At 41.3% G+C, this 14373-nt stretch overlaps 1 protein-coding gene across 1 annotated transcript; it reads left to right on the top strand.

Annotated features, from left to right (window-relative positions):
* Nucleotides 1–184: 184 nt before the first annotated feature.
* On the top strand, nt 185–11476 carry ctdspl2b (CTD (carboxy-terminal domain, RNA polymerase II, polypeptide A) small phosphatase like 2b). The gene is made up of 13 exons (XM_034525727.1): nt 185–539; nt 3449–3639; nt 4608–4746; nt 4843–4992; nt 5410–5661; nt 5774–5870; nt 6269–6380; nt 6502–6588; nt 6840–6902; nt 6997–7076; nt 7304–7430; nt 7845–7940; nt 8482–11476. The coding sequence occupies exons 2-13, from the start codon at nt 3472–3474 to the stop codon at nt 8545–8547; spliced, it is 1437 nt and encodes a 478-aa protein (XP_034381618.1). The 5' UTR covers nt 185–539; nt 3449–3471; the 3' UTR covers nt 8548–11476.
* Nucleotides 11477–14373: the final 2897 nt, after the last annotated feature.

The following is a 14373-nucleotide window of genomic DNA, read 5'->3' as shown; positions in this document are numbered from 1 at the left end:
TTTATTAAAGGTAATGCTTCATGTCATTTGTCAGCTGTGATAGTGCTTCAGAGTCACTTGAGTTGTCACTCAGGTGACACAGCTGTTAATGTTGGTGAGCTGCTAGTGGCAAAGTTGACGAGGTGTCTAGCAGCTGAATGCCTTTAGTTCACAATGACAATGTGCTTCTCTTTACGGTGGTTATAAAACATGCGGAGAATATTCAGTCAGAACTGGATCAATATACTGTTGACGTTTTTGAACATTCAGTCCTCTGTCTTAATCAAAGCCTTGAGGAAGGTAGTCCTCGCTGCAGCCTGACGGGTGTTTTTCAGAGGTAAGGGGGTGTGTCTGTGTCCCATACGGGTATCTGCCTTCAAGAGACTGAGCAGAGGCGGGAAATGGCGCCTGGCAACACAACGATGTGTCGTTTCTGAGACGGCCCTTGAGTAGCTGGACAGAAAAAGTCGGATCGGAGCACGAAAACAAGCACTACCAGTCAGAAGTGATGGTCAATCGGTATTGAGTTTCTATCGCCAGACACTGCGGATCGCTGTAAAGTAAGTCGGTTACGTTAACCAACCTTGAACGTTCATTTGTGTCATTTTTTTGTAATATTGGTTCACGACGGGATACATATTTTCATTCTGTCTGTGTCCGTTTGCCCGAAGCGGTATTTGAACAAGGCTTGACGCTAAGCTAGCGTTGCTAAGCTCAGCTACCGTACATGGCTACGGGAAGCTAAAACGCGGCCTCCCGCGGACCTGGCTAATTCCTGGTCAACTCGACAGCTTAGTTAATTCCGACTCCCTTCATTGTAACTATGCTGTTCAATAAATACCCGCGGAAGTCTTCATTTAAGTGTACATGTTTACGTCTTGTGAAAACACGAGCCATTGACTTAACGTTAATGTTAACGACCGTCACAGTTCGTTAGCTTCCGTTGAGGCTAACGTCGTTGACATTCCTTAACTTAATGCTACTTCAGCAAACACGAGCCAACACCGACTTCTCCATTTTAATATCCTATCCGAGCTATACTCAGTGTAACGTTATCACAAACGGTGACATATTAAGTCCAATCAACTAAGTTGTTTGCTTTCGGTCACGTTACCATGCTAGCATCACGTTAGCTGTTTTGATTAACTATGTCTGACGAGTTTCACTACCGAATAACTCATTTTAACCTCGTGATCCGAAGAAACGGTCGGCTGGGCAGACGTAGTGCATTTAGTCGCCTCGCATCCCGCACCGTGGTTCATCGTTTGGCGGTCTTTAGTTCCGTTTGAGACGCCGCTAACGCCTATTTGTGCTCGCCTGGTTGAAATGCTAACGTTGCCGAGTTGCATGTGCAATGCAAGTTTGATGTTGACATTAACTGTAGGCGCCACACGTGAAGTCTAACGATGTTAAAATACATTTTACTTCTACGAATGTATGTCGCACACCTTCACAACTGCCCGAAACGTGACACACGACCTCCTCTGAGCCCAATACGTCTAGGTAACGTTAGCTGAACCGAGCTAGCTCCTAAATTAGCTGCGGAGCTGATTGTGTTATGCATCTTTTCACAGGCCAGTGGACCAAATGTGTCACCTGTGTATTTTTGTATTCCTACATATGCTTAAGCCACTTCCTAAGCCCGTGAGCCAGCCGTGGCTTCGGGGTGGTGTGCGCCGAGGGAACGGGCTGTCGAACAAGCGAGGCCCTGCTCGTCTCCGCTGAGTTTGCTAGCTCGCTCATACAGTCTCTCGGTGGCATGCATGTTCTTATTTCCCGCTCACTTGCTCGTACCTAGCTATGCGTGATCCTCGGTTAGTGGACGAGTTCCTAGAGAGGTGGATGTTTAGCAGCCACGGCGGTGTTGCCATGCAAGCTGTGGCGAGCTAATCGAAGCAGTACATGGAGCAGGCATTTCATTTTTATTTTGATGCAGCAGAAACGGGAAAACAACGTGTGTTGTACATATTTACATTGGCAATGGAGACGAGCAAAATACGAAGACTAGCTTTAAGTGCTATTAATATATATGTGTTTTTGTTTTTTATCACATTCCATCGGGCAATATCAAACGGTGAAGAATCAGCGAGGGAGCCTATTTCCATTCATCTTATCAGCTTTCACTCAGGAGGTTTCAGAGAATTAAGAGTCCTAATATTTACAGCTTGTACTGTTGATGCTTCCGTTCCAAAAACTGTAATGTAATGCGAGGGAATTGTTAAAAAAAAGAAGATGAGTTTCTTTGCCAAATGCATACAAACATCAGCAAAGACGTGTTGTGGTCCCCCGCCAAACTGATTTAAGACAACCTGTGGAATATTTCTCCTCAACAAAACATAATGCAACAGCTTGAGATATTGGTGTAGTTGAATTGGCAGCTCTGACCCATTCGACAAACGAACAAACTTGAGGTTCATCAACACAATTACATCAAGGATTTTATTCCTGTTTATCAAAACACAATTCTCTCTCAAAAAAAGCATCATTGTGGTACTACGGTTTCTTTTCCCTTGTATCACACACTATACGGGGGAGCATGTCGAGATTTAGGGAAGTAGATAAAGGAGTTTATCTAGTTATATTATTTATTGTATTATAATTTTCAACTTTATGTATTATAAAATATCTTTAGCTTTAGCTGCCCCTTACTTTAATCTTACCATGTACTCGGAAGCTGTTAAAGCGCGCTGTTGGTGTTTTTGTGCGTACATGAAGCAACATCACGTACACCTCTGGTGTTTCTCATGGATCCAGTACACCCCTGTGTACATGTAAAACAGATGTGGGGAACATTTACAGTATGGGAGCTGTACAGTGTCAAGTCGGTGCTATTGTGTGCTTACGGTACTTGACAGGTTGTGGATATGTCCAGACACATTTTCAGTCAGCTGCTGTTACATAAGCTCAAAGGGCTGGCATGCTTGACTAACAGACGATTCATCCTCACTGAATAGTTTTGAAACGTTCCCTATGCGTACTCTGAGCAATTGCAGATTTTTTAAATGTACCCAATCTGAGCTGAAACCAGATCTGATTGGATACATTTAACATCATTGTACAGGTTTACAGTTTTTTAATCATTGTATTTTGTCTCTACTTTGATCTTGTATGTATGTAGCTAATAATAATAATAATGTGTGTTTATATTAAAATCCAGGGCAACGTAATTTCTTTACTGTACAAATGGAAGTAAAGCCAGCTGTGGCTGCCGTGATGCAAGTGAAATGGGATCTTGAATGCATCCAGATGTTAGCAGAAAATGCACTAGTATTACCCCACTACAGATGGATCCACCCCACAGGCTCATTGTTAACAGTTGAGACTGTTTAAATAAAACCTTTGTCAAGTATTTGCTTGAAAATATTTTCCTTGACTGCAAAGTTATATTGATTTCCTCTCTCCTTATCTACCATCTATCTATGTGTCTGATTTGTCTTTTTTTTTTAATTTTTTTTTTTATAAACAACAGCCTTACATGTGACTGCTAAAACAATGAGGCTGAGAATGCGTAAGGCTTCTCAGCAGCCGAACCCCAGTCTGGCAAGCCGCCCAGCCCATACCAAGCGGAAGCATTCAGAAGTAGAAGAGGACACGCCTACTAGTGGAGGGAGGGGCTTGTTCTCCACCATCAAGAAGTTCATCAGAGGAAATGCTGTTAAGGTAACTACGTCATCATTAGACAGTTTTTTAAATAAAAAATAAAAAGACTTGCATGTCAATATGAGTGATGCTCCTTGGATCATTGTGGTTTAACCATTCTATCGATGCTTTTTGGCACTTCTCTGTTTTAATACTGTGTTTAGTGCTGTGCTCTCCAGGTAGCTGAGTTAAATACAGTGTTTCTTGGTGTAGAGTGGTGTGTTTCCTAAGAAATGTCTGTAGGAATGCAGCAGCAGCTTATCTGACAACTTGGACTCTGTTCTAATTTTAGCTTCTGGCTCACATAGTTGGTGTGCAGGAACAGGAGGCAGTAACAAGTGTTGAAGCCAACTCTGCAAACAAAATTATTTTCCTTATGGAAAGAGACAAGGGTCATTGTTAATGTTTTTAAATGATATGGTCAATACATTGTCCTCCCTGGACTATTGTTTCTTTATTAAGACCCAATTAAACATATTGCCTCAGTTTGCTTTTTATCTATTGTATAAATTCCTATAACAGTAAAAGTAATATCTCATGGCCTCTAAACAGTATAAGCCAACTGTGATCTAGATGGTAAATTCTACACACACCATGCAAGATGGGTATAATAAGAGATGTAAACAGGAAAAGGTGAACACACTTTGAAAAGGTCTGGCCATATTATTATTATTATTTGTTTTGTTTTGTTTGCACTTGATGAAACATACTACTTGTATAGTTGCATCTGCCAATGTGTCTGCATGCTGCAGATGGGTTGTGTAGTAGGCATAGATCATAGCAGCAGCTACACTGGTTGGAAAATTCAGTGACCAAAGATGCTGTTTCTGACTAAATTCTCACAGCCATTGATGGATGTGTCTCATTGGGTAATCTAGGACCACCATTATTTTGTATTGACAACCAAAGTTATCACCACGCTTCACTAAATCAATCGGAGATGGCCCTTAATTACAACTATTCACTGCATGTTTCTTTGTCTCCTTAAGGTGCAGCAGGAGAGCCCAGCCAAGAAGACACGCCTCCACTGTGATGTGGACAATAACCTGATCACCTCTACAACCCCAAACACCAATACACCCCGTAAGACTATCAGCAGGGTTGGCCGGAGAGGCTCCCTGAATGGACGTAAGTGGCACTCAAACAAAAACACTAAGCACTGGTCTTTATTTTCCACTTGTGCCTGTCAACGCTCTTAAACCTCCCGTCTCTTCTCCCCCGCAGAGGCAACCAATCATGACAGAAGTAAGGAGAAGCCCAATGGCAGTGTGGAGGAGACAACGGCCGTTGAGTTGCCCACAAGCCCTCCCAGATCCACCCTTCTTGGGACCATCTTTTCACCCGTTTTCAACTTTTTCTCACCAGCTAAAAATGGTATGCAGACCTGAGGTAGCATCATGCTCATACTTATAGTTTGTATGTACTTTTATCAGTGTTGATGTATGTCTTTTGTAGGACTGGGTATCGTTTAAGAAAATACAGTACCAATACCAGAACCCTGTTACTGGTATACCCTGGGATCAAGTGGTATCGATACCAACTTTGAGTATTTAATTTGATACCATCATTTGAATGGAAGCTGTGTGTGTCCCACTGGCTGGCTAATCGCCACCGCACGGCACTTCTACAGCTAATCACCGCTATCACTATCAGTGTCAATACGACTCGGTACTGCCTTATTTTGGTCGATACTTTTAAAGTTATTGAGTACCAATACCCAGTCCTAATCTTTTGTGTCTGTTATGTCAGGGTAGTACACAGCTAAAATTCCTCTTTGTATTTGTTATTCAGCCTCAACTGGCTCAGACTCCCCAGACCAGGCCTTGGAGGCTGAGGAGGTCGTCAAGCAGCTGGACATAGAGCAAGATGTGGAGACGCCCAGCAGCACAGCCACATCCACACAGGAACTGTGTGCTGCCACCACTAACTTCTACTCTAGTGTGTCACAGCTGCCACCTATGCGGCCTCCTCACATCCCTGAGGTTTCTCCCACAGCAAGGGAAGAAGAGCTCTGTGCTGATGCTGACCTTCCTCCCCTCACAGGTAGAAGATCATGTGATTTTGAAACGTTTTTAATTAACTTTAAGGTAATAATTTGATATTATTATTTGTTGCTGTTTCTCATCTTGTTCTTTTCTTCCTCTTGTTGTCCAAGCTCCAGGCTCCAGTCCAGATATGGCATATGTGGACTCTCCGCCTGCTACAGTACCAACGGAGGCAACCTATGAGGAAGACTGGGAAGTCTTTGACCCGTGAGTAAAACACTGCAATCATTAAATGGGTAGTCCTATAGCCAGACTACATCAAACAAGATTTTCAATAAGATCGCAATGCTGATATTTTAAAAGCAAGGGTTATTGAGATGATTTAACCAAGCATTGGGGATAAGCAAGGGATGTGACAACAGTTGCTGCAAATGGGAGCATTGTTTGTAGCGTAGTGAAACATTTGATTCAACCAGGTCAAAACTGAAGTTATGGGAAATGATATCCAGACCACTGACCTGACCCCCTAACCTACAACAATGCAATAAAGCCAGGAGCAGAACTGACACATTTTGACCGGACAAAGTAGTCTGCTTTGGTTTGACTATTGTGGTTAAATGTATCTTTTACTTGACTTAAAGTATGTGTGATGTTTTGATTTGTAGATATTTCTTCATCAAGCACGTCCCTCCACTGACAGAAGAGCAGCTCACTCGTAAGCCGGCCTTGCCACTGAAAACGCGCAGCACGCCTGAATTCTCTCTGGTGCTTGACCTGGTCAGTAATGACCCACAAGTTATTTCTTTGTTCGTTCATGTAAAAAAAAAAAAAATTGAAGCTGTTAAAGATGTCATAAGATTGAGAAGTTTCCTAGTAATTTCTCTGTTGTGTTTATTAGGATGAAACATTGGTTCACTGCAGTTTAAATGAGCTGGAGGATGCAGCACTTACCTTTCCTGTCCTCTTTCAAGATGTCATTTACCAGGCAAGTACCGTCTTACAGGAATGTTGCTCTGCTTTATTTCATGATGCCACTAGAGGGGGATAAAGTATACTTTCTAAAAAGCCTTGCTTTATTAAAGAAGGTGTTCTTGCAAAGACAGAACATCTTGTCAGAGAGAACTGTCCAAGTCAATAAACAAACTAAAAAGAGCACTATTTTGATCAATATGAATGTTGACCTGCAGTAAACATTGTATTGACCATGAAGGTTTGCTTCCCTGTGTTGTCGTGCAGGTGTATGTGCGCTTGAGGCCGTTCTTTAGAGAGTTTCTGGAACGCATGTCTCAAATCTATGAGGTAAATATATAACCTGACTACTCCTGTTGATAAATCCTATGAATGAATCAGCTTTGAAACAAAAATGACCTTTTTAATGTTCTCACTTTCCTAGATCATCCTTTTTACCGCCTCTAAAAAAGTGTATGCAGACAAACTGCTTAACATCTTGGACCCTAAAAAGCAGCTAGTGAGGTACGATGTGTTCTGTATTGGTCCGTTTTTAATTGCACAACAAACTCCAAAGCTGGTGGGAGTCTGAGTAAAACAAGCTCAAAAGGCTATATTCACGGCGGCACCGTTGGCATGTGCTGCTGTTGAGGTGTCGGTGTTGTGGTTTTTCTGAATTATTGATGGCTGTGACCTTGTCACTGATTACATTTTTCTTCTTCTCCCTCTTTCCTTTCCCGCTGTAACTGTAGACACAGGTTGTTTCGTGAGCATTGTGTCTGTGTCCAGGGAAACTACATCAAGGACCTCAACATCTTGGGCAGAGACCTGTCAAAGACGATCATCATTGACAATTCACCGCAAGCCTTTGCATATCAGGTGATGAACACCGTAACAAAATATGACATTGGGGGTTTCGTGTTTTCTGGTTCAAGCATCAGTAAATGTCATCGTAGTCAACCAAAGAAATTGAGAGGAAAATTAATCAATTGAATAACACTTAAGTAATTGATGCAAACGATATGGAGCTTCTATACAAATACAGCTGGTCACAGCAAAGTTAAGACTGCTAACTAAACTTAACGCAGATTTGTTTGGAAAATATTTGTAATGGCCGATTACTAAACTAGCTTGAGCCCGTGTCTGACTATGAAAACTGTCTTTTCTCTCACATCCCAAGCTGATTGTGTCTCCACTTTTTCCTCATTGCAAAAAAGCAAAACGTTTTCATTTGTTCTTGACATTGGCATAATACTCATTTGATCAATATTGGCATGTTTTTGGTCCCGACAGTTGTCCAATGGGATTCCCATAGAGAGCTGGTTCATGGACAGGAATGACAATGAGCTGCTGAAGCTGGTGCCCTTCCTGGAGAAGTTGGTTGAGATGGTGAGATGTCCTAATGTTCTACAACTGTCAGTAGGCATGGGTACCAAAAACCCCGGGGGTATACAGTGCTGAATTATTGAAGGCCGAATTATTGATAAACTACCACATTACCTATTCTTTTTCTGTTTTCTTGTGATTTATTATCAGGCTGCATTTCATCTGCTCTCTGTATAGAGTCTGCTCTGTTCCAACTACACACACACACACACACACACACACAGAGCAAACTTCAGATCAGAGAGTTAGCGGTTACTGTTCTATACCACTTTTGTGAGTAAACAACCAATACTTTATCAGTACACATGTTCAACAAGCATAACAATGTTAACATGTAGAAAAGCAATATTTCAATCTGCTCTGTTCACACGCTCTCATCCACCAATGGCTAAAACAAAAGCTGTCTGTATGTAGTTTATTTGCTTATCTTGGTCTACCATATCCAAAAGTATCGATACAATTCTAACGATACTTTCCCTACATCAGTTATATTTGACTATTTCAATGAATCTAACTTTTTCTTTCCCCCTGCTGATCCCTTCAGAATGAGGACGTGAGGCCGCATGTTCGGGAGAGGTTCAGGCTTCACGACTTGTTGCCCCCTGATTGAACTTGACCGCAGTCTCTCGGAACGGGACAACATGAAAAGACTGGGAACAACATGCGTGTAAAAAGCCCCTCTTTGGATTACAAACTACAACATTGCCATTACTGTTAAAATGTTAGCCTTTCTTTTTTTTTAAACTAAAACATTTTTTTTTAAATCTGGGTGAAACTTTTTAAATGTTTAGATGAAATTACCCATGCTATGAACAAGCCCCAGGTAAACTCGTTTTTTTGACGGACTTTCCAGCTGTGGAGTCAGATGTCTCCTCCACATTAACTTCTGAAGTCTTGGTGCTGGTTTAGTGGAGATGAAAAGGCAACCTGGTCAAGAGGAACTCCCCCCGACTGAGTCCCTGAACCCAAAACAACCCCTGGTGCTCACGCTGTTGACGAATATCCACACTCTGTGGCTATAGAACTTTTTCAGCAGGAATGACTGGCCTGTAAATCAATCTGTGCATGTATGTTGACTCTTACCCGTGCAAACACGCGCACACACACACACACACTGATTTGGTGTTTGACAAACCTACAATCTGTAGCCTTTACAATCATATGCATTCCTCCGTAGCCGAGTCAAGTTTCTATTGTTGGTTGCAGTTTTTTGCTGGTAAAACTGGTGTTTCATTGTATAAAAAAAAAAAAAGATAGCTTTTCAAAATGTTTTCCTTCTGTAAGATACGATGTTTTAAAAGGGTTCTCGTAAGTTTTTTTTTATTGTAAGCCTTTTTCCTACTAGGAGAACATGGGTGCATATTAATGACAGTCCACTGCATCGTCAAACACAATTTAATTGTACCAAGACTTAAAGTAGAGTTTGTTCTCATTCTAACAAATGGAGGTTTGACGTGTTGGCATCACTGTGGACACAACATGGCTCCTTATTTAAATGTTAGGATTACCTTACCTGTAAATCTGACAGATTGTAAAGGTTTAAGGGCATTCGTTTTCAAAGTGACGTGTCAACATTGGCCTTTCTTTAATATTAGTATTTGATTTGTATAATCAGTATTGTCTTTAACTCCTAATCAAGTATTTGGGCTAAAATCAGAGCTCGGTTTCTTTCAGTTGTGTAATTTGATGGCTATATCGGTAGCATTATGACTAATGTAGCACATCTCTGCCAGTGTGTCATAAAGTCTACCCATGGTAGACATCTATGGCCAGACCCTGTACCAGCCATATTTGGCACCAGCAACATACTGTTGTAATGGTCAGCTTCCCTGACTGCTCCTCTACATGTTTCATGTTTTTTTTACTTTGTATTTTTAAGCTTTTTTTTCTATTTTGATTTTTTTTTTTATGTTTAGTGCAGTTTTAAGCAATGTGTTTTTAAGAATGGTAACTATATGAATGTGTTTATGCCTGAAATCAGCCTGGACACTCGACTTTAGACAAACTGACATTTTACTCTGTTGTTTCAACTTAATTTATTTGATAGTGAGACAAACAGTAGGCAGAAATGTAGAAGTATTGTTAGCATCCTAACCTGGGACGGAAAGCTCAATGCCTGACTATCTTCTGTCATCGCCCAAACACTCAAAAGTTGACTTGAATCTCTGTGACAATTTGGCATGTGTTGTTGAACCTCGTTCAGTTTGAAGCTAAGTGCATTTTTTATTTTTATTTTTTAAAGCAAATGTGAGTGTTTTGGATTGGTCTCAGTTGCCTGTACAGTGCCATAAGCTTCCACACTTTATAATCCCCCGTCCCCCCTCATGGCATTTCCTGCGCTCTCACCCCCAAAATGTTTAGATGGAAAGAGACAATCAGACCTCAAAGCTCTGCAGGTGGTGAACCCTGGAGACACAGCCATCCCATCCCCTCTTTCTTTTCTTTTTTTTCTCTCCCTGTGTGCTGTACATGTTGTGTACTGTGATTTCATTAAGTTTCCCCCCCCGCCCCCCATCATTAATTTACCAGGTGAGTCCTGATGTGTTTCTTTTGTCACCCGGAGTTAGTAGCTCTTCAGAAATTAAAATTTTGTGTATTAAAGTAAAATTGTTACAGGGCACAATGGTGATTGCTCAGACATACTGTTTATAAGGTCACATGTCCAGACTATGAATGTAAATTGTACATGGGGTGAAGTCTTAAGTGTTTATTTTTTCCAAATACCTTGTTTTGTTCTCTACGTCAACTAACAAAGAGGATTCGTGGCAACTCGTGTCAGCGGCAAGAACAATGTGAATGAAAGAGGAAACATGTCTCGGGGTCCCACCAAGGTTTGCCCCCACCCCCACCCACCTCCATGACCTCTCACCCTCCTGAGTGCCATCCTCCAGTATGCAAGCCTCACTTTGAGTGTGCGATGTAGCCCAGGTGTGCTCGGCCCCTCAGTGGAAATGTATAATTCTATCTCACCGCTTGTTTCTAAACGATCGTTGGGAGGCGTTTGATACTTTTAATCCAGCTCATTTTTATGTGCATTACCAGTTCATTGTACACTGAGTGTTGAACAATACATGCAGCGTCATGGTTTAAAAAAAAGTCCTTAAAGTAAGGGAAATCTTTTTGTATTTTTTATTTCAAAAGGCATGTCATATCTTTTTAAATGTATTAATGAAGATTTAACTACATCAGATGGAGTGTTTTTTTCTTTTCTTACAAATATCTGTATGTTTAGTTTAGCGCAATGTCACTGAACGGTTAAACTTAGCATGTAGAGAGTACCGCCTGCTTTGTGGGAAAGTCCTGAATTAAATTTTAATCATGGCACTTTTTCTGCAGAAAAGAGCAATCGTGTTAATGATTTTTTTTTTCTCCCTCGAATATCTGTTAAGACATTTTACTTGCAAGAATGGCTAATTTTGCTTAAGATGTATTTAAAAATGTTTTAAGACATCTTTGTTAGCCGTCGGGCTATATGATATTGTGTGTGTGTATATGTACAGTTACATTGAATTTCTAAAAACAAAGTTTTAAAGTTAAAACCTCTTGCATGCTTTTTTGTTTTTATTTCTTCTGTCTGTCTGAAGGTCTGGGCCACTTCATGTAGAAAAGAGGAATGTTACAGTTACTCACATTAATGCTGACGAGATGGTTGGCGCACTTATATTCCCAATCTTTGCCGACAATAACGGGGACATAATCACTCTTGGATTGAGTAGCATAACAACATGTAGGCCCTTTTTTATTGTAAAGTCCAAACTTAAGTATTTTTACCAGAGTTTATATTGTGTAATTTTAACCAATAGTATTTTATTTTTGCCAAATAACTTAATTTAGATGCTTGTGAAACAGTAGGGTTTAATGTTAACTGCAGACATCAATGTCTTCCTTTTTAATAATGATTTAGTTTAGTTTAGTCGGGACATTTTCCACATGTTTATTTTGAATTGTAAATCGTCAGCAGTCGGTCTGGTGTCTTCTGGCTCTTCGGACTGGATTCGGGTTTCAGACGCAGGACTTAATAAACACACTCCATTAATAATTCAGCACCGATGGCCAGACCTGTTGCCGAATCCCTTCTGTTTCACAGCCCGCATTTCGCACCTTTTCCCCCTTTACTGGCGGCCTTAATTACGCTGCTCTCAGAGCAGGTGTAGAGTTGCAGGAAGAGGCGGCGGAGAGGAGCCTGCAGCCTCAGAGCGGACTGGGATCATGAGTCTGAAGGATGAGCGACCGCTTGTTCACCAGTATGAAGCCTGTTCTTCTGCCTCAGCTGAATATCTCTACTACATCAACAGGATAAAACAAAGTGGATTTCTTATTATTAATATCTGGAGCGGTTGCCTGCTTGCATTTGATTGAAGGCACTTACAATGTGGTCCACACCAGCTGCACGCATGGTGTGCATCATGTTTGGTAAGTATAACAAGGTTTGAGAAAGCTATCGGGCTGTATTGTCTAAAATACTGAGGGGGAAAAAAGATTTTTTCCCACTGAAATGGCAATATTTTGTAATCGGTTTTTGAATAAAGCAATATTATCAATACTAACTGTTAATGTATTGACTTGATTATGAAAGTATACAAAAATGAAAATAGATTTCTTGTATCTGCAAAAGAGGCTTCAAACTGCAATGGGATATACCAAGTGTCACAATTCTTGATATGTTGTGCAGTAACATCTTGGACAACGTAATAATCTTTATCATAATTGTCACTAGAAGCAGAAATGAACATTTTCTTCTTTTATTTTTTGCTTTCTGACTACAGGAATCATATGTGATGTCAAACAGGTGTGTTCACAACCCAATTTAATACAAAGAAAGTCTGACCAGGCTACTGACGGCGCCATCAAATTAGAGGAAGACATACAGAAAGTTATTAATCAAATTCACTCGTTGTCAGGTGAAAATGGAAACAAGCGCATCTCCGGGTCTGACCTAAATGCATATTACGGTGTTTTGAGTAACTTATATGCAGTCTTTCAACCACCGACGAGAGGGCGATTCATTGATGACCTTCCCCAAACATTAGTGTGCATTCTGTCTGGGAGACGGGACTGTGGGCTGGAGGCCGAACTGGCAAAGGCCGTGTCTCTGGAGTTGGGAAAGCCTCTGCTGGCGCTGGTGTCGTCTCTGAGGTCCCAGACGTGCACTCCGCTGAGCAGCGATGGAGAGTCCAGCAGCTTCCTGAGGGCCTACATCAGGATGGGAGATTCAATGTCGGCAGCACGGAACGGCTTTCAGCAAACATTTATGAATATACTTTCAAGTCTCCCTCTTTCTGGGAGCTTGATGAGTGCCGTGAGTGGCGTTGTGGATGCAGCGCTGACGTATGTCTCAAAGTTCATGGCAACAGTGCTCCAAATCCCAATGGACTATATCCAGATAGCTTTACAGTTTGGAACTAGAGTGCCGTCTTTAGATGGAAAAGAGACATGTGAGCAAGGTACAGCATTATTTTTCATCAGTATAACTGTTTGAGCACTGCACTTTATAATCTATATTTGTGTAACTTATTTATGTTAATAACATTGTTTTTCCACTGGTTCTTCAGGAGACCTCAAGCAGCTCGTTATGTGGTAAGTCACTTGTGAAATTCACATTCACCATTTTTCCATATTAAACCTGCCCTGGAAAGCTTTTGACAGCGTTTTTAAGAGCACATGCAGACTCTATTAGGTGACTCCCAGTTAGAGCTCTTCTACGGCTTGGATCGGCATGAAACTCTCCCATTTGAATAATCAGTAAGAACATTTCAGAAAATATCTAGTTCTTTGATAAAAACAATAGAAAGTTAAAGCTGGAAGCAGGCTCCTGTGACAGTGACATGTTAATCATGTTAGTGATTCAATTCAATTTTTTCAATTCAGTTTATTTTGTATAGCCCAATATCACAAATTACAAATTTGCCTCAGAGGGCTTTACAGTCTGTACACATACGACATCCCTGTCCCAGGACCTCACATCGGATCAGGAAAAACTCCCCAAAAAATAATGTTTCACAGGGAAAAAAGGGAAGAAACCTTCAGGAGAGAACAGAGGAGGATCCCTCTCCCCGGATGGACAGATGCAATAGATGTCATGTGTACAAAATAAACAGCATTACAAAGTTACATAAACACATTACATGAATATGACAATGTATGAATGGACCTCCAATCCATGAAACAGAAGGAGGTAGAGAGGAGGTGGGGCGGGGCATCAGCAGGGCTAACGCGAGACCGGCTCACCAGGCATCAGACACCTCCAGGTCCAATGGACCTTATGAGACGTGAAGTCACAACGACTCCGGGGAGGAAGCAGAGTTAATAAGGTGCAATGGAGAGATGTAAATTCATCCATAAGGAGAGAGAGAAAAGGAGATAGGTGCTCAGTGCATCCTAAAACATCCCCCAGCAGCCTATAAGCCTATAGCAGCATATCAAGGGGCTCGACCAG

This window comes from Cyclopterus lumpus, chromosome 3 (genome assembly GCF_009769545.1).
Source record: "Cyclopterus lumpus isolate fCycLum1 chromosome 3, fCycLum1.pri, whole genome shotgun sequence".
NCBI lineage: Eukaryota > Metazoa > Chordata > Actinopteri > Perciformes > Cyclopteridae > Cyclopterus > Cyclopterus lumpus.
This window is presented reverse-complemented; position numbering and strand designations above follow the sequence as displayed.

Coding starts and splice junctions, on each gene's coding strand:
- ctdspl2b (XM_034525727.1), top strand. CDS start 3,472: ATGAGGCTGAGAATGCGTAAGGCTTCTCAGCAGCCGAACCCCAGTCTG. Junction 4,747..4,842: donor GAGAGGCTCCCTGAATGGAC/GTAAGTGGCACT, acceptor TCTCCCCCGCAG/AGGCAACCAATCATGACAGA. Junction 7,077..7,303: donor CCTAAAAAGCAGCTAGTGAG/GTACGATGTGTT, acceptor CTGTAACTGTAG/ACACAGGTTGTTTCGTGAGC.